Source organism: Petaurus breviceps, unplaced genomic scaffold (genome assembly GCF_028583685.1).
Source record: "Petaurus breviceps papuanus isolate PSGF00001 unplaced genomic scaffold, PetGlider_PUasm1.0 225, whole genome shotgun sequence".
Taxonomy (NCBI): domain Eukaryota; kingdom Metazoa; phylum Chordata; class Mammalia; order Diprotodontia; family Petauridae; genus Petaurus; species Petaurus breviceps.
The window spans coordinates 20,589,825-20,610,178 of NW_027185889.1; the positions used below are offsets into that span (position 1 = coordinate 20,589,825).

The 20,354-nt window shown below is 37.8% G+C and overlaps 1 protein-coding gene across 1 annotated transcript in view; it reads right to left on the bottom strand.

The window, feature by feature from the left end:
- ANKS1B (ankyrin repeat and sterile alpha motif domain containing 1B) overlaps window positions 1-20,354 on the bottom strand; it is a 1,399,804-nt gene that overhangs the window by 952,809 nt on the left and 426,641 nt on the right. Inside the window, exon 10 of the mRNA XM_069095213.1 lies at window positions 6,596-6,761. Coding sequence (XP_068951314.1) covers window positions 6,596-6,761 — 166 coding nt within the window. The remainder of the gene's footprint in view (window positions 1-6,595; window positions 6,762-20,354) is intronic.

Here is a 20,354-nt window from a genome sequence, read left to right on the forward strand (position 1 = left end):
CAGAGATTTCACTGGTGGCTATACAACACCCAAAGAGGTAATTTATGAAAAGAAAGACTCCATGTTCACCAAATATTTTATAGCAACACAATTTATGATAGTAAAGTATTAGGGGGAAAGTACATATCAGTTGGCTGGGGAGTAGCTCTACAAACTTTGTTGCATAATTTTAATGGAATATTGCTGAACTATAGGAAAGTATGAATACAACAAATAGTAAGAAGCATGCAAATATATATATATATGCATAAATATGTATGTATGTATAGTAAACAATTAGGCGGGCAGCTACGTGGTGCAGTAGAGTGCTGGGCCCAGAGTCAGGAAGACTCATCTTCCTCAGTTCAAATCTGGCCTTGAATACTTACTAACTGTGTGACCCTGGGCAAGTCACTTAACCCTGTTTGCTTTAGTTTCCTCATCTGTAAAATGAGTTGGAGAAGTAAATGACAAACCACTCCAGCATCTTTGCCAAGAAAACCCCAAATAAGTTATGAATAAGATTGTCTTCAAAGAATTTACCTTCTAATATGGTGAAAGGAAAAACAACATACATAAATTACTAAGTACAAAATAAATCTAAAGTATTTTTAGGAGAAACACTAACCATTGGGGAAATTTTTTTCAAAGTAACTTGTAGGACATGACACTTTTCCTGAGACTTAAGGCAGCTAGTATTTTCAGGTGGTAGAGGTAAGAAAGGAAAGTAATCCAAGCATGGGAGAAAGGCTGTGCAGAGAAAAACGAGTGGTAGATGGAATGTCATAGAGAGAGAGTAGTAAGTAGGTCAGTTTGACTGCAATATAGAGTATGTGAGGGAAATTAATGTAAACTCATTTTCCCAAGATCAGAAAATATTTATGAGTTTTGGGAGCAAAGACAGGCTTATTCATACCTCTCTCTTTCTGGGACCGATAACCTGACTAAATGGTAGACCTTTTATCTACAGTAGACTCTCCATGAAGACATGTCATTTAATACTTTCTTTGCTATCCAAATTCTCAAAATTGGATTCTAGGCAAACAGATCTGAATCTGGGTCCATCTAGAGATCACATAGTACTAACCCCTCATTTTACAGATGGCAGCTCAAGCAGACTAAGTGATTTCCTTGCAGTCACATAGTATGTGCCAGAACAAAAATTTACGTGAAGGTCCTCAAAGTATTCTGATTACAAATCCAACACTTTTTTTTTAGTAATTAGATACAATGTTTGGTGATTTTTTTTCAAGTTGGGAGTTATGCTCCTATAATTAAATTTAAAGATTCAAGCTATATTTTGAATCAGTATTTTTGGAAAATTAGTACTTTGGAAAATGGTTGGCAAAATCAGATAATATTTTTAAAGTGCTTTAAAAAGATAGCAATACAATTACTATGACAGACATAGTTACAATTGAATGTAGGGCTACATAATCTTCCATCCAAGTGCAGAAACCCATCATTAACACTTTAACTACCAGTTGTCCGGCCTCCATCACAACTCTTCCAAGGATGGATAATTTACCACCTCATGAGACATCCCATTCATTATCTAATGACTTTTTAAAGGAAATTCCAAAGAGTCATATATTAGGAAGTTCTTAGATTAAGCAAAGATTCCACCTTCCTGTGATTCTCAACTCTTGGTCCAACATTGCCACCTAAAGTGGTGCAAAATAAAATTCTTTTCTTTTCACATGATGGACCTTCTCATATCTGAAGATATTATCAAAATGAGGTAGACAAAAAGGTCGCAGCTGCCACCAACAGCCCAAGGGAAGGCACTGCCACTCTGACACTGCCTGTAGGCAACTGATAAAAGTAAATAGAGCCTGTGGGTCTGAACCAGAGTTGCCAAAGTTTTTTTTTTTTATTTTTAGCCACTTTCCTCAGGTAGAGGGTTTTTTATATGTATCCCCATTAATTTGCTTTTTCACTTTACATTGGACACAACACTATCATTTTCAAGACCCACAGAGATGGTAAAGAGCTGGAATTGGAATCAGAAAGACCTAGGTTCAAATTCCACCTCTGACAGTCACTAGCTGCAGAACCTGAGCAAACAATAACCTCTCATGATCTCAGTTTCCTTATCTGTAAGTGGAGGGAGATGAATTACATATCTTCTGAGATAATTTCTAGCTTTAAATTTATCTTTATTTTAGATCCTGACCATCATGAAACACATTAGTTAGGCTACCCCACTTTGTGGCATTTTCAAGTTCAATAGGCATTCCATCTATGCCTTTGTGCAAGTCAGTGATATAACACATTGAAGAGCATGAAGTCAAAGACTGGACCCTAGGACACTATACTGACATCAAGACAGTAATGATTACTCTTTGGGTCCAGTTCTGAAGCCAACTAAGTAATGTACCATCTAACCTATAACTCTTTCCCCCCAACAATAGCATGGAAGACATCATCAAATATTTGGCTAAAATCTTGGCAAATGTAAGGACAACATTATTCTCATCTAGTAATTCTACCAGCAAAGGAAATGGGTTGAATGTGATGTGACCTGTTTATAAGGAAGCAATGGTTCCTCTTTCAGATCATTTCTATTTCTAAATATTCACTATACTTTTAATGATACAATTCAGAAATTTTGTCATAAATAAAAACATGTTCACCAAGCTATGGTTTGTAGTCTTCATTCCCTTTCTCTTTTTTCTTAGTCAGGAGAGCTACCCTTCACAGGTTTGCCACACTCTATATTTCCTTGACAACGTGAAGAGTAACTTCTGTATATTCCAGTATTTTTCTCTCCTCTGGGATATACTTCATCTGCATCTAGTTGAATTCAATGACAACTAGATGTACTATTGTTATCTCCTTAATTATTTTCCACATTGCTCTTGATTAGGCAGTTTTTGTTCTATCGTGTCCAGTGTGGATCAAGTGACCTACCTAGAGCTGAGCAGAGAGTGTGATTCAAAGGCATGAATCAAATTCAGGGCTTCTTGGCTCTAATAAAATTATTCAATTCATCAACTACGAGTGAAAGAAAATGAGGCATTCTACACTTGCAGTCTGCAACCTCTCTACCACAAGAAAAAAGTGAGAATTTCACCATGGGTCCCTTCCAGCTAAGATTGGTCACAGGCTATTTTAAGGAATGGCATTCTCATCACTGTGTACATTAATGTCCTGCTTCCAATTCTTCCACTAGACCCCTGGAATTTTTAGGGGGGGCATTGCATGTTTCATGGACCCCATTTAGTTCTCTAGTCAAGCCTCTGAACCTCTTTTCAGAATAATAGTTTCAAATACATAGGATTACAAAAGAAATCAATTCTACTGAAACACAATTATAAAATTATTTTTTAAAAGTAAGTTCAGAGAACTGTATACACTTCTTAGGAATCTCAGTATCACAAAGGTTTTTTATTTGGGCAGAAAAGGGATAAAAGATTTTGAGATCATTGATCACTTGAAGTCATAATGGACAGCTTGGATTCCTTGGAGAAATGTTCCTTCCTTGGAAGAATCTTCCTTATCTTGGGACTGCTTTTATTTTTTGTTATGTCCTTTCCAAGTTAAAAATCATTCTCATTTAGAGCAAAAACAAAGGTAAGAGTGGAAAATCTCTGTTTCCTTTGTGTTATTAGTTATCATCATTCTAGCCACAAGTAGCAGTGATTCTAACCCTTCTTGGTCCTTCCCTTTCCCTAATACAGCTTTTAAAAAATCATCCTCTTTGTTGCCCTTAGCCTTCTTTGCTAGTTTCAACTTCTTATTTTATAAGTCAATCATTTAACTTCTGTGCCTACATTTCCAGACCTATAAAATGGAGATAATGATATTTGAACTAGCTAGCCCCCTCACTGAGTTGCCATGCAGAAAAGGTTTTGCGAACTTTGAAGTTCCATTGAACTCTAGTGTTATAAGTTATTTTAGCTTAATTCTTAACACAAAGAAAAGATTACTTCTATCATAAATTTTCTGAATGGTCCCTGGAAGACCAACACATACACACATACTTCACACTATCAACGTCTCAGTGTATTTTGCTTCAAACATAAACTAAAATTGTATGATTTAGAACTGAACTTGTTAGGGAAAATGAAAATAAAATCCATCATTATATAATTGTTGATTTGTAAAATACATAAAGGGATTTCAATAAGAAAGCAGTTAATGATACTTAATTGTACTGTAGGAGTGCTAAGAGGACTTATGATTTTACTTAATTTTTCAGGTTTATACAAAGTATTTGGTGGGGAAACGGGCAACATATATATGTGTGTATGTACATGTATATATATATACATGTATACACACATAGATACAAAATTGTGTATGTGTGGTGTTTTTAGTTATTTTCAGTCATATCTGATTCTTCATGACCCTATTTGGGGTTTTCTTGGTAAAGATACTGGAGTGGTTTATCATTTCCTTTTTCCAGATCATTTTATAGATGAGGAAACTGAGGCAAACAGGATTAAGGGACTTGCCCAGGGTCACACAGTTAGTAAATGTCTGAGGTTAGATTTGAACCAGGTCTTCCCAACTCCAGGCCCAGAACTCTATCACTACACTACCTAGATACAAATAATTAACCAAAATTAAATAGGCCCTTACCTCCAGAAGCTTGTATTTTTAAATTGTGTTATCATTTTTTTAAAGCAATCAGGGTTAAGTAACTTGCTCAAGGTTACACGGCCAGGTGTTTCTGGGTGGGTGCTAAGTGTCTGAGCCTGGATTCGATCCCCAGGTCATCCCGACACTGGAACCGGTGCTTTTACTCGCTGTGCTACCTGGCCGCCCCTATGTTATCATTTTTAGCTTAGTGGTAACTCTGAGCTTCTGGGATCCTTCCCCTTACCCCAATAGAAACTCATCATTCTGCAAGATGACATCCGTGCTAAAATTCCCATCTCCTCAGCATCCTCCCCTCTGATTGGAGAAGGTAGAGGTTAGATATTGGAAAACTGCTCCCTAATCTTCCATCATGTAAGGAGAACAATTAAAGAATTCATGTCATCATTTCCCGCCTAACCCCCTCTATTTCATGATCCCTAGAAAGCCATCATCCTGAAAGATGAAATCAACTTTGAAATTCACACTTTTGAGATCCTTTCTTTTTTGAGATCCTTTCTTACCCCAGATTCAGGACTTCATCATGACCCACACATTGGTTTCCTCCTTTTCCAGCTTATTTTCATGTATCGTCTTCTCCCCTTAGATTATTACCTTAAATTTTTCTTTAAATCCTCAACATTTAGCATCTCTAGTTCAGTGACCTGAAACAAATTCCTTCACTTTTTCAAACCTCAATTTCCTCATTCGACATAATCGAATTCAATTTAACACATTCATTAGTGTCTACTATGTGTACAGTTCTGTCAGGTGCTAAAGATAAAAAGAGAGGTCCACAGCTATATCTAACGTGATATGGTTTTTCACTCTGAGAAAATCTTCATGCTGAACAACTTCATTTAAGCTCAGAGGCAGAACCAGTTAGATTAATTACAAGAAGTTAGATTATTGACAACCACAGAAGTTTGATATGCCTTTATCAAACTGTACCTTGATATTTGTTATTTTTTATCCTGCTCAAAATTGTAATACTGTTTTCCTGTGGTATAAGTAATTAATAATTAGCTAATATTTGTTCATTTAAAAGAATTGTATTTTGTTGTGGCATATGAATGTAATGGGATATTACTGTGCCATAAGGAACACCTAAATGTGCTAAACATAGAGGAACTACAAGACTTATGTGAACTGGTGCAAAGTGATATAAGCAGAGCTAAGAAGGCAACGTTTATGATGGCCACTGCAATGGAAATGGTGACAATAATAATCCCAAACCAACTGAAAATAAGTGTTGCAAAATTATAGAGGATATGCTCAACACCAAAAAGGAACTATGAGAAGACATACGAAAAATGGACATAAGTAATTGTGACAATAGTAAAAGTTCATGTGCCTAACGCTTCAAATTTTATAAAGTTAATTCCACTATACCCTTGAAAGGTAGACAGTGATGACAGTACTGGCCCCATTTTACAGATGAGTTAGTTGAGACTTGGAGGAAGTTCACTTGTAAGAGCCAAGACTCCCCTGTGTTTGCTGACTCCAATGTCTTTTACTTTCCAAGGCACTATTATGTAGCATTTGGCCCAATGGGTCAAATAAAGCCCACAGCCTTTCTCCTGAAGTAAAGCCAGCAGTCAGTACACACAAGTCGACATGAACTGACTTCAGTTTTTGTTGCCAGACTTGTGGTGCTACTTGAGCTACTTTGATGTTTCCCTATCTGCATTTCCCATAGTGAGGGTCCATCTCCAATCATCCTGATCTATAACTTGCCACTGGACCCAGATGGCTCATTTAAATCCAATTCACTTGCAAGCCATGACATCACTTTACTGATGTCATGGTCTGTATCTCGTCAATGGACCCAGATGGCTCCAGAGGAGAAAGAGAGGCTGTTGACTTTGCACAGCCCTCCCTCACTTAAATCCAATTCACTTTCAAGTCATGACATCACCTTCCTGGTGTCATAGTTCTCTTCAAGAACAAAGGACAAACAATGCCCATACTGAAAAGTCTCAGTTCATCCTTACATATGTGGGGGTAAGACAATTCCAAAGCATCCCATTACCTGTCCTCGAGGAAGGTGTCCTTGCTATTTCTAATGAACAAGGCTTCTTTGTGACTGCTATGTCTGTGAGGTCACTGAGGCCATTTTCATTTTCAGCAGAAAATGGATCAAGGGAAGCAGATGGCACCATTTCCAACGTATAATTTCTCTTCTTTGGATAGGACTCCTGAAATAGAAAAAAAAAAAAGCAACTCCATGATTGAAAAACTCAGCACCATTTGACATGTATAACACCCAAAGGGACAACCAGCTTGGTGGTTCCTTCCAAAACTGATGGCATCTGTATGAGGAGGACAATGTTTAGCTTCCCGATATCTGGGAAGAGTTTTAAAGATTACAAACCAGATCATTATCATTTAACTTACATTCCAATTGGTGATGAAAGTTAGCGTTAAATTCACAAAAGTCTGGCCTTAAGACCTGTTAGAAATATACTGGACTTTAAATACATAAAATGCAAAGGACCCTAAAGATAACTAATTATATTGGAATAGTTTTTTTTAAATGTTATCACTTTTTAAATCCACAGACCCCAGACTAAGAACCTCTGATCTAAAGCGATAAGTTGCAGAGGTGTCATTCTACACTGGTAGGTTAGTCAGTCCTGATACATTTTAATACATTGCCTGCATCTGATACTGCTAACCATTCTCTCCTCCTGGATACTTCCTTCTCACTGGGTTTTCATGACACTGCTGTTTCCTGGTTCTCCTCTTACCTATCTGACCACTTTCTCATTTTCTTTTGCTGCTTTAATCATATCATGCTCTCTGAGCTGTGGGCATTTTCCAAGATCCTATCCCAGTTTCTTTTTCTTTCTACTTTCTCTCTCCTGGCCAACTTCATCTTCTCCCTTGGGGTTTAATATTATCCCATGCACATAACTCATGAGAACTCACAAATATACACATAGATAGAAAGTTACAGATATAGGTAGGTGTATGTGCATATATATATATATATACATATATATATACATATAGTATACACACACAAACACATGTATGGCAATATGTATGCATGTAGTCCTAGCCACTATCCTGAGCTCCAATGCCACATCACCACTTACCTACTGGACATTCCAAACTGAATGTCCCACAGACCGGTCCCAAATTACTCTCATTATCCTTTTATCCCCAAATCTCCACTTTTCCAACTTCCCCCTTTTATCAAATATACCGCCATCATTAAGTGGTCGCCAAGTTCCTAAAACTGACATTATCTCCTTACTACACATATCCAGTCAATTACCAAAATTTGCCATTTCATAGGATTTAGCGCTGGAATAGAGATTATAAATAATCTATTTTAATTATCTATTATATTTAATTATATTTAAATAATCTATTATAAATCAAACTCCTCCATTTTAAAGAGAAAGAAACTGATGCTCTAAAAGGTGAAGAGATTGACCCAAATTGACATATGAGAGGAAGTAGCAGAGCCAGGTTTCAGACTTCTCATTCCAAAAGGAATGCTCTAATTACTCCATCATATATGATACAGCAAAGCTCCAATTAAGCAGTCAAATTCATTCTACTTTCATATACTTTACTATCAAGACAAAAAAAAACATATTAGAAGAAAATATCAGAGAACTGAGTTGTCCTTTCCTCATTCTACCCCCTCCCCCCCAAAAAGAAAAAAAAAGTCCTTTAAGGACTTCTCTTAGGCTCAATATAGTTTCAACTGTATCTCTTTTACTTTATGTCTGCACATGTTTTTATTTTGGACCTGGTCTATGACCTCTTTGGTATAGAGATCTACCTCTGAGGGAGGAAACTCCCTCTATGAATACCAGCAACTGTTCTACACCTTCCTGTGTAGAACTGTGTGACTTGCTGCCTGTGTGACTTGCTCAAAGTCACAAAGCCTGAATACTTCAGAGACTTCAGAAATGGGACCAGAACCTATCTTCTTAACTCTGAGGCTATCTCTTCACGCATTAAGTCATGTGTCCCATTGCATCCTGGGCCATCTCCAGTCAACATGATGAATATCTGCCCACTGGACCCAGATGGTTCTGGGGGAGAAAGTGAGGCTGGTGACCTTGCACAGCCCTCTCTCACTCAAATGCAAGTCATGTAATCATCTCCCTGATATCATGGTCCTCTTTGAGAATAAAGGACAAACACAACAACTGTATGATGAAAATTCATGGTAAGAATAATGACCTTTTGATAACCCCAAGATCATCAGTCATCAAATGTTCATTTATTTCCGCTAGAATCTACATACCCTAAGGAAAGCCATCAGGATAGAGAGAGGGCTGCTATTCATGCAATGGTTGTAGACACTTAGATTTAATCTAGAAAAGAGAGGACTTTAGGGACCATGATAGTTTTTTTTTCAAATATTTGAATGATTGTCATTAGGAAGAAGAATACAATGTATTCTGCTTGCCTCAGGGTCCAAGCCATGTATTGGAAGGATTTTACCTAAATTTTATCCAACATCTTCTGACAATAAGAAATGGCCCTCCTATCTCACAATGTAGTAAAATCCCCAATTTCTAGAAATACTCAGGCTGAACATAGATGAGGATCATGGAAGACTATTGTAGGAAAGCACCTTGCAATCATAGAGAAAGTATAGCAAATGATCTCAAAGATCCTGCTCAGCTTGAAGAAATCCTATGATCCTATATTTTTAAAAAGAGTTCAGATCAGTCTCTATTCAGAAAAGCAAATAAACTAGAATACCCATTTTAGTGATCAAAATCATTTCAAAATCTTGTTCCTATGGTAAATCACAGAATCATGGAATTTGAAATCTGGGAGAGGTTGCAGTCACCATCCAGTCAAATTCATAAGTCAAAGGAATTTCCTATATAATATATTCAACAACTAGCTGTCTAGCCTCTGCTTAAAAACCTTGAAAAAGTGAGAAATCAACACTTCTCAAGGCATTCACTACACTTTGGGGAGCAAGAAAGGTACTTCTGATCAGAACCCTAAATAGGTCTCTGCAACTTCTAACCATTGTTCTTGTCTCTCTCTTCTAGGGCTAAACAGAATAAATATGAACCTTCTTTCAACACAACAGTCCTTTCACATATTTAAAGACAGCTACCATACCCTGTTCTCCCAGTCTTCTATGGGCCATATATACTCAATTCCTTCAACAGAGCTTTAAATGTAATGAACTCAAGACTCCTCACCATCCTGGTTGCCTTCTTTTGAACAATCAACAGTTTTGTAATACAATTCTTAAATTGTGCTGCCCCCATACTGAAAACAGTATTCCATATGAGAATTGGCTAAGACAGAGTACAGTGGGACTGGCATCTTCCTTTCCTAGAAGCTATATCCCAAGACTGAAGTAGCTACTATACAAGACACTCGTGACATTTACTGAAAACATAGTACACTAAAATCCCCAGATTGTTTTCAGAATCGCTGCCTATCCATGCCTCATGACTTATAATTTTTTTTACACCCAGTACCTGCTGAATCTCATCATATTAGATTCATCTCAATGCTCTCCAAGGGTGGGGAACCTGTGGCCTTGAGCCCATATTGGTCCTCTAGGTCCTCAAGTGCAGCTCTTTGACTGAATTCAAACTTCATAGAACAGAGAGCCATACTTGAGGACCTAGAGGGTCACATGTGGCCTTGAGGCCGCAGGTTCCTCGCCCCTTCTACCCTTTCTGTCAAGTAAACCTTCCAGGTCTTCCAGAGAGGCTTCTTGCTACAAAAAGGAGACGAGTTTGAGAGTTCTAGAGGTCTCTTCCAAGGTTAGAATCCTGTGATTCTTTGACATCTCTTAAAGTACCACTGTAACAACTCATTTTTTTAAATGCAGAAATGCTTTTCTATAGCAGACAACTGAAGATTTCAAATCTCTTCTAAGTCACAGTAATAATCAAAAAGGAAAGCCCTTGATAGGACAACTTTTAGCATGTTAGGGGGAAAAATAACAGTTGACTTTCCAGAAGGTTCTGAAAAGCCTTGAGCTAATTAAGAAATATTTACCACATTAGCTCACTTTTCTGAAATATAATCCTCTGGAAAAGCAAAGCATCTCAGTGCAAGAGGTTAGTATTAATGTGGTTTAATTACCACCTAGAGAAATGACAAGTTCACAGCATTGAGGATGCATAAATAGACCTAATAAAGGAGGCTTGGGTTCAAGCACTGTTTGTTAATTAGAACATCATGCCTTTCTGACAGCATGGAAGAGTATTCTTTATTTTTCTAGCCTCTTCATTGCTTTCCTTGAGTAAAGATAGTGGATGAAAAGGTTCAATTGAGGGAAAAGCTAAGTGGAAAAAGGAGGGTGAAAATGAGGTAAATATCCTCTGGATGACACATTCAGATAACAAATGGAGAGGGGTTCACATGAGATAAGTTTGGAGTTTCACGTCCTCACCTCATCTCCAAACATTTCTAATTCCGTTTGGAAACTCTGAGCAAAATCAACACGACTAAAATACAAGAAGGAACAGTTGATGGGAGAGACTGAATGGCAGAGTGAAGAGAGCCTTGGGACTAGACTCATATGACCTGGGTTCAAATCCAACTTTTGATTTTTACTGCCTGTGTGACTTTAAGCATGTCATTCAACCTCTTTGGGACTCAGTTCCCTCTTTTGCAAAAGGAAGTGGTTGACCTGGCTGACCTTTAAGGTCTCTTTCAACTCTAAATCTACAACATCATGATCCCTTCATGAGTAGATATGAATCAAATCAGTGTCAACAAAAGCAGAAATGTTTATTATAAATTTGATATAAAATTTAATCAAGCATTTATTAACTGCCTAGTATATACATATGTGTGTGTAGACGTGTGTGTGTGCATGTGTGTTTGTGTATTCATAATCATTTTTGTCATATAGGTTTGGTTAGGGAGGCTTTCAAAGATGCTGTAGGCATTTCCCCTAGCCCCTGCATTTTGACTATTTGAATTAAAGGGACTTGAAGAATTTCATGCAGCAGGCTTTAGATCCTAAATTTACCAATATGTATTCAGTATGTATTTGTTCATAAAGTATTCATTCAACGAAAAAGCAACGAGGATCTACCAGGTTCATGGCAATGTGCTAGATATTCTTATGGATAATGAGCATCATACATGGTCCCTTTCCTCAATGAACTTGCAATCAAGTAAGAAAGAGACTAGCTGTATCAACAAATACTGAAGGAACCATAAGAGAGTTGAATAACTGCATGAAACACCAGTATGAACAATGGGGGTGTGTCTAGGCTTTGCATATCCCCAGATCACCTAAGAGGGAGGTACCCACCCATATGTGAGGAGAAAGCAGAATGTCTTCTTTCAGAAGCAGATCCCTGCCATCTTCCACATAGGTACCTTCGTTTTAAATGGATAATCTTATAATTTAATATTTATTGGTATAGCTAATAAGTGCTGTGTGTGCATACACACACAGGAGGTCTCTAAGTAAAGACTAATGACAATTGGTTGAGAATGCTATAATGGAAATTCTCTGGAGGTCCTCCACATGAGACTCTAAAATTCTGTGATTCTATGAATTCAGGACCTGGAAAGACCACAGGATTTCCTACATGGAGGGGACCTCAAAGGCCATCTTACCCTACCCACTGCTTAGCAAAAAAAAAAATTCTCTACAAGGTAACTGACAAGTTGCTTTGAAAGCTATGGTAAAGACCACCCACCATGTGCAGAAGCACCTTCTTCCGCTTTATGAGAGCTCTGGTTTTTAGGAAATTCTTCCTTATAGCAATCCTAAGTCTGTCTCTCTGTAACTTCCACCCATTGCTCTACAAGAAATAAGAAGATTCTAGTGCCAGCTCATTAGCAAGTCATGAGACTTATTTTTCTGGATCTCATTTTTAGTGGCAAATGGAGGCAGTCAGGCAGGATGAATTCTTTCTAGATCTGCCCTGTGGAGATCAGGTACAAATCCTCTTATATTCGACAAATCTTCAAATATTCGAAGTCATTTATCATATGTCCCTAAATTGTTCTCTGATTAAGGGTAAAAATTCAAGTTCTTACAATCTGTCCTCAGGCAGCATGACACTGAATACATTCACCATCTTGCCTACCCTTCTCTGGATGTGTTCCTGTTTATCAAGGTTCTTCCTCAAAATTGGTAGCCAAAACTGATCATAATACTCCAGACGTGGCCTGACCAAGACAACATGCAGAGAGACTATCCATGTCTCATTTCTGACAACAACTTCTCTGCCAGTTGGGCCTCAGATCACATTAGATTTATAGGCTACCATTAAACAATAGGACAGAGAAGCAGTGAGCCTTAAATAATGAGTGGGATTTAAACAAGCAGAGAAGAGAAAGAAAGGCAATCCAGGTTGGAGGCAAGGGGACATAATAAGAGGGGAGAAGAGAAGCAAAGGCAGAGAGGATGGAACATAAAGTACAGGGTCAATGAATACAATAGTCTGACTACTTCAAGGAGTTTGTGTTGCTGAACAGACAGATGAAAGTTGGATAAATTAATTGGGACTAGGTGGGACAGACGCGTCAATGTGGAATCAAAGAACTTTGAATTGTAGGAAGATAGTAGTATGTATAGATCTAGAAGGGGTCTATACATAGGTATAGACTATAGGTCCCCTATAGAATATAGGACCCCTAAAAATACTCTACTAATGCTCAGAACTGAACCAATACATAAACACTTGCAAAGTGCCTACTGTGTGACAGGCACTGTGCTACCTGCTGAGGATACAAACAGAGGCAATAGTCCCTGCCCTAAAGGAGCTTCCAGTCTAAACATATACAAAGCAGCTACATACAGGATACACAGGAAATAAGTAACAGAAGAAAGGCAATGGAATGAAGAGGAGTTAGGTAAGATTTCCCTTCGAAGGGGGAATTCTAGTTATTACTTAAAGGAAGCTAGGAAGGTCAACAGTCTGAGAAGATGAAGGAGAACACTGGAGGCCTGGGGGACAGTCAGAGAAAATGTCTGGAGCTGAGAGATAGAGTCTGGTTTATGGAACAAACTAGGACTCCAGTGTCACTGGATCAAAGAGTACGTGTCAGGAATAGGGTGTAAGAAGACTGGAAAGGTAGGAGGAGGTAAGGTTGTGAAGAATTCTGAATCCTGAACAGTGTTTTGTATTTGCTCTTAAAGGCAATAGGGAGCCCTGGAGTATACTGAGTAGGGGTTGATATGATTGTACCTACACTTTAGGAAAGTAGCTTTAGTGACTTAGTGGCTGAATGGAGGATGGATTGAAGTGCAGAGAAGCGTGAGGCAGACTAACTCATCAGCAGGTTATTGCAATAGTTCAGGCATAAGGCAATGAGGGTCTGTACTAGAATGGTGGTAGTGTCAGGATAGAAAAGGAGGCATTTTCAAGAGATGTTGCAAAGGTGAAATTGACAGACCTTGATAACAGATTGGATATGGAGGGTGGAGTGAGAGATAGTTAGGAGTCCAGGATGTCGTATAGGTTGTGAGTCTGTGGAGTGAGAGGATAGTGTTGCCCCTCTACAGAAATAGAAAAGGCAGGAGGTAGGGAAGGATTAAGTGGAAATTCACCCTTCCAGTCTACTTCCAAATGGTAATTATTACATATTAATGCCATGATTTAAAAAATAACCACAAAAATGATGATTAAGTTGCCCTTGTGAGAGAGAACTATTTTGCTTGGGTCTCTGTATCCTCATTCCTTATCACAGTACCTGTCACATTGTATGAACTCATTAAAAGCTTGTTAACTGACAGATTTATATCACAAAATCTTTGAAATGGAAAAACCCAAGAAGTCATCTAGTTCAAGCTAAAGTATGTAGAAATGCCTCTACAATAACCACAAAAGGTCACATTACAAACTCTACAGGCACATTTCCAGTGACAAGAACTCACTAAATCACAGTGACCAAACTATTTGAGGCACCACACATTGTTAGTGGGGTCTTCCTTCCTTTAAGCTATGATCTGCCCCTGAAATGGCCACTCACTGTTCCTACTTCTGCTTTCTAGGACCAAGTGGAGTAAGTTTAATCTTTCCTCTGCCCCTCAAATACTGATCTCTCAGTCTTCTCTTCCTCAGACTAAATAAATCTAGTTTCTTTCCACTTTTTTTCTCATATTGTACTTACTTTCTTTGTTTTACTGGGTTGTCATAGACAAAGATTCATAACCAAACAGCTGGTCTTACAGACAGGAAGCAATTTATCACTGCAACTATATTTGGAACTTGCTAGTATGACAAATCCTTGTCAGTGCCTATGCTCTGCTAGTATAGCCTTTGAGATCCCATGGTCACCTCAACACTGTGAAGAAGCATCAGAACTAGATTTGGTGAAAGCCACTATATAATAGGAGGACATATTATATAATGACTTCAAGAAGTCATAGAATTTGGATGAGGGAAAAAAAAAACATGTCTCTTTTCACCAGCCTCTATTTGAAATTTAACATTTTGATGATGAATATATAGGTAATAAAAATATTCCAAGAAAGCGGTCCATAACTTTCAAGAGACACCAAAATAATGCATGGCTCTTAAGAACTCCCAGTCAAAATATCTCCAGGGTCCCCTCAAACTCTAAATCTCATGATCACTGTCCAATCTCCTTACTACCATTAATGGTATGTTACTACCAGCTGCCTTGTGATGCAAGCTAGTAATCTCCCCACTATTTCTACCTCTCCCCCACCAAGAACATTACCTTTCTTAGCCTGCATATTTAGTTTATTTTTTAAGTCCTGTAAACTGTAGCTCCATAATGAATGACCCTTAGAACATAACATTTTCTTGCCTATTCCACAGCTAAAATTCAGGTTTTAATATTCTTCACATCAGCTACAAGTAAAAGTTCCAAGGTTATTTTCCCCATCTTTGCCAAGCAGTTCAACCTATACAAAACCATTAGAATAGCCTCCTCAAAGACCATTTTCTATGTCATTCTTGCCCTGAAGAACCCACAGTGGCTTTCTATTACCTTATGCATCAGAATGAAACTCTTTGGATTAACTTAAGGTACCGCAATCTTACCAAGTCTATTTCTCCTGAATCCTCTATATAAGCCCTTTGCTGCAGATAAATGTACTCATTCATTGTTCCTGGCATACAACTTGATTATTTCTTTTTTGGTACATGTGTTCCCATCTCTTTTCTATCAATATAAGTCCCTCACCTTCTTCAAAAGATAGCACATTCTTGGTATAACACAAAACTGAAAAGAAAATGAGAGTCCATTGATTGGGCTCAGCTAAATAAATTACATGCTACATGGAAAAGAAGAACAATGAATTCAGAATCAGATATATCCTGAGCTCTGATGTATAATCTGTCAAACCCTGGGAAAGTCATATAAACTTTCTGAACCTCAGTTTCCTTGTTTGTAAAATTAATGGGCTGAATTAGATAGCACTTAACATTGCCTTAGCTCTAGATTAGAAATTGAAGAATGGTATCTGATTCCTTGCTGAGTGAAAAGAAGTAGCCTAAAATTTCTTGTTAAGGAAATGTATGATTGGAAAATGAGGCTGATCAATCAACTGACAAGAGTAAGAGGTTATATATCAATAGGTCAAGTCCCACAATAGTAGAGAATGAGCCTGTTATAGTGGTTAGGGTATTGGACTGGGAGTCAGGAATGCTTGAGTTAAAATCCTGTATTATATTCTTAATAGCTGCATGACCTGGCCAAGTCACTTAATGTCTCTAGACTTCACTTTCCTTATCTGTAAAACAGGGAAATTAGATTCAATGGCTTAAAAGATTTCTTCCAGATATAAATTTGTGATTCTATTATCCTACTCAAAGAAGGTTTTCTTTTCTTTTTAATTTATTGACATATTTTTGTTTTTAATCAACAAACAGTTCCCAATAAGTACTCAAATAAACAATCTTACAAAAAACATTCCTGGAAGACCACTTAACAAGCATAAACAACATTTTTAAAATGTTATTTTTTTTATTTGGATAGTATGTTATTAATGTTAACCATTATTTTAGATTAGAGTTTTGTGGTCTTTTCGTGTTGACTTGACTTTGTTCACACTGTTGTAAGCATGTGTATATTCTTAAACCTGCTTTCTTCACCTAAGGAGCATAGAATTATGCTAGAAGAAATCCTTGAGCCCATATAATTGAGGGTTTCTTAAACTGGGCTCATAAACTTGAATATATTTTGGAAAATTATTTTGATAACAGTATTACAATATGATTTTATGATTCTATGATGTTATTTTATGCACAAAATATTAATCTGAGAAGCAGTCCACAGGCTTCACCATACTGCCAAAGGAGTCCATGATACAGATATAAAAAGGTGAAGAACCTCTGTTCTAATATGCGATTACATGCACATTGTATCTGTGATGACTGACTTTGATAGACTGGTCTCCTCTCAGCGATGCAATGTTATAACACAACTCCAAAGGACTCATGAAGGAAAAGGCTATCCACATCCAGAGAAAGAATTATGAGGTCTGAATGAAGATTGAATAAAAGTACTAGCTCCCTCTCTTTTTCATTTTGTTTTGTTTCTTCTTCCTCATTATTCATTCCATTAATTATAATTCTTCTTTATAACTTTACTAATGTTTAATATGAAGGTATATGTAGAACCTATATTGGATTGCATATCACCTCGGCGGGAGGTGAGGAGGTAGGGGTGAGAATATTTGGAACTCAAAAACTTGTGGAACTGAATGTTGTAAACGAATAGTAAGTAAATACATTTTTTTTTAAAAAAAGAACCTCTGATCTAGTCCAATGCTTTCGTTTTACACATGAGGGAACTGAGGCTGTACAAGTTTCAATGATTTACCCAAGGTCATTCAGGTACAAAAGCCAGAGGTGAGATTTAACCTAAATTTCTCCATTCCAGACGAGCCTATTACCACTCTATCACTTCACAGGAGTCTGCTCTTTCATTCCTGAATTCTTCATACTTGTCCTGCCTTCTGTTGAGATAATATCCACTACACTTATATGTCAGGTGGAAATTTTTGGCTACTCCCCAACCCAAAGCACATACTTCGCTTTCAGCTTTTTTTCTTACAAATAATACTACTAAGAATATTTCTCTATGTTATTTTTCTTTTTGTAAATATCCTCATTGGGATATCATACCAATAGTTACATCTCTAGATAAAAGGAAATGAACAAAAAAGTAACATTTCTTATATAATTCCAAGCTCTTTTTCCATAATGCTTGTACTGATTTACAGAAATGCCAGCAATGAATGCCTAGCTATATCCCAATAACCCCTTCAAGAGTGTGCTTTTCCTGTGGGGGAAAAGAATTGGAAACTGAGCTTGGGGCTCCAGCTTCCACCTTCTCCAATTTATGTAAATGTGACTCTGAAGAAATTTTGGAGCTACAGAACCCACAAAATCACACAGAGAACCTAACCTCCCACTGAGGACAACTGGGCAGGCCAGCAGAAAGCAGCCAGAACAATACTCTGGGAGCTGAACCCAGCCCTGCACAAGCCCTAGGTTTTAGCCTCAGGGTGGCCTGAGCAGCCGCTGGCTGGAGGGACTTCAGATCACCAGATCACCAGCAGCTGTGGCGGTTTCCAGAATTAAGAATACATAGATGCTAAGGACAAAGTGAGAGGTCAGTGGAGTGTGGACTTTGGGACCCAGTAGTTGGAAGCGCATTGGCTTTTCTCCCTGGGGCGAGAAGCCACTGAGGGCTGTGGCAAGGCAGCTGCACCATGAAGCAGCTGCAGTTCCTGGCCTGCAGATTGTAGGGGGACCAAGCAACCAGTCTGAGAGGTAATCGCTCTTGCTTTAACCTGCTTGTATCTAGATTGCAGTCTAGGAAGGAGGTCCTGGGGTGCGTGACCAGCCTGACAGAATGTGTGGAGGCTTCAGAGAGGGCACCCAATTAATACCTTTGGTAGCAGAGAAAGCCCCAGTGATTGCAATAAAGCTCCCTTATCTGGTAGCAGAGTCGTACTGTAGCAAAAAGCTCAAAAGTCAAGTAGTTGACTGGCAACATGAGCAAACAAGGGAAGCAAAGAAAGCAGAGCAAGCCAACTTTACCCTCCTATTTTGGGGACAAAAAAGATCAAAGCATGAAACAGGAGGAAGATGAGAAAAATACAAGCTGGTTACAGGCCATAGAGGACATTAAGAAAGATTTTGAAAACCAAATAAGAGAAATGGAGGAAAAATTGGGAAGAGAAATAAGAATGATGCAAGAAAATAATGAAATGAAAGTCAACAACCTGACTGAAGAAAATAACACCTTAAAAAATAGACCAACTCAAATGGCAAAAGAGGCTCAAAAAGGAAATGAGGAGAAGAATGCCTTAAAAAGTCGAATTTGTCAGATTGAAAAAGAATCTTAAAAGCTCATTGAAAAGAATCATTCCTTCAGAAATAGATTGGAGTAAATGGAAGCTAGTAACTTTATGAGAAATCAAGATGCTGTTAAACAGATCGAAACAAATGAAAGAATAGAAGGCAAGGTGAAATATCTCATTCAAAAACCACAGACCTGAAAAATAGATCCAGGAGATATCATTTAAAAATTATTGGACTGCCTGAAAGCCATGATCAAAAAAAGAACCTAGAAATCATCCTTCAAGAAATTCTCAAGGAAAATTGCCCTGATATTTTAGAACCAGAAGGCAAAATAGAGTTTGAAAGAATCCACCAATCACCTCCTGAAAAAGATCCCCCCCCAAAATCTCTTAGGAATATTATAGCCAGGTTCTGGAATTCCCAGATGAAGGAGAAAATATTACAAGCAGCCAGGAAGAAACAATTTGAATATTGTGGAAACACTATCTGGATAACACAGGATCTGGCAACTTCTACACCGAGGGATCGAAGGGCTTAGAATATGATATTCCGGAGGTCAAAGGAGCTGGGATTAAAACCAAGAATCACCTACCCAGCAAAACTGAGTATCATGTTTCAGGGGAAAATATGGTCCTTCAGTGGAATAGAGGACTTTCAAGCATTTTTTATGAAAAAACCAGAGTTGAATAGAAAATTTGACATTCAGATACAAGAAGCAAGAGAAGCATGATAAGGTAAACAGGGAAAAGAAATCATAAGGAACTTGTCAAAGTTGAACAATTTACATTTTTACATGGAAAAATGATAAATGTAACTTATGAAACTTTTCTCAGTATGAGAATAGTTGAAGGGAATAGAAATGTATATATACACACACACATATACATATATATAGGAGGGTATATGGGCATATAAATACATATGTTAATGTATGTATATATGTGTACAGGTATACATAGATAGAGGACATTTAATTTAATAGAAATTTAATTTAATAGAAAGGGATGATACTTAAAAGGTGAAATTAAGAGGTGAGAGAGGAATATAATGAGAGGAGGAGAGAGAGACAGAATGGGGTAAACTATCTCATATGGAAGAGGCAAGGGAAAATGGTTACATTGGAGGGGAAGAACAGGAAGGCAAAAGGGAGAGCATCAACCTTATTCTTATTGAATTTGGTTTAGGGACGGAATGACATACACACTAAATAGGGTATCTCACCTTACGGGAGAGTAGGGGGGAAGGGGATGAGGGGAATGGTGGAAGGGAGGGCAGGTTAGGGGGGAGGGAAGTTGGAAGCACCCACTTTTGACAGATCAAAGTAGAGAATAGAACAAGGGGGAGGTGGGATAAGATGGAGGGATATATAGTCAGTCTTTTACAATATATCCACTATGGAAATGTTTTGCATAGCTACACATGCACAACCTATACTGAACTGCTTATCTTCCCAGTAAGGGTGGGTGACAAGGAAGGAAGGGGATGAATCTGGAATTCAAAGTTTTAAAATAAAATGTTAAAAAAAAA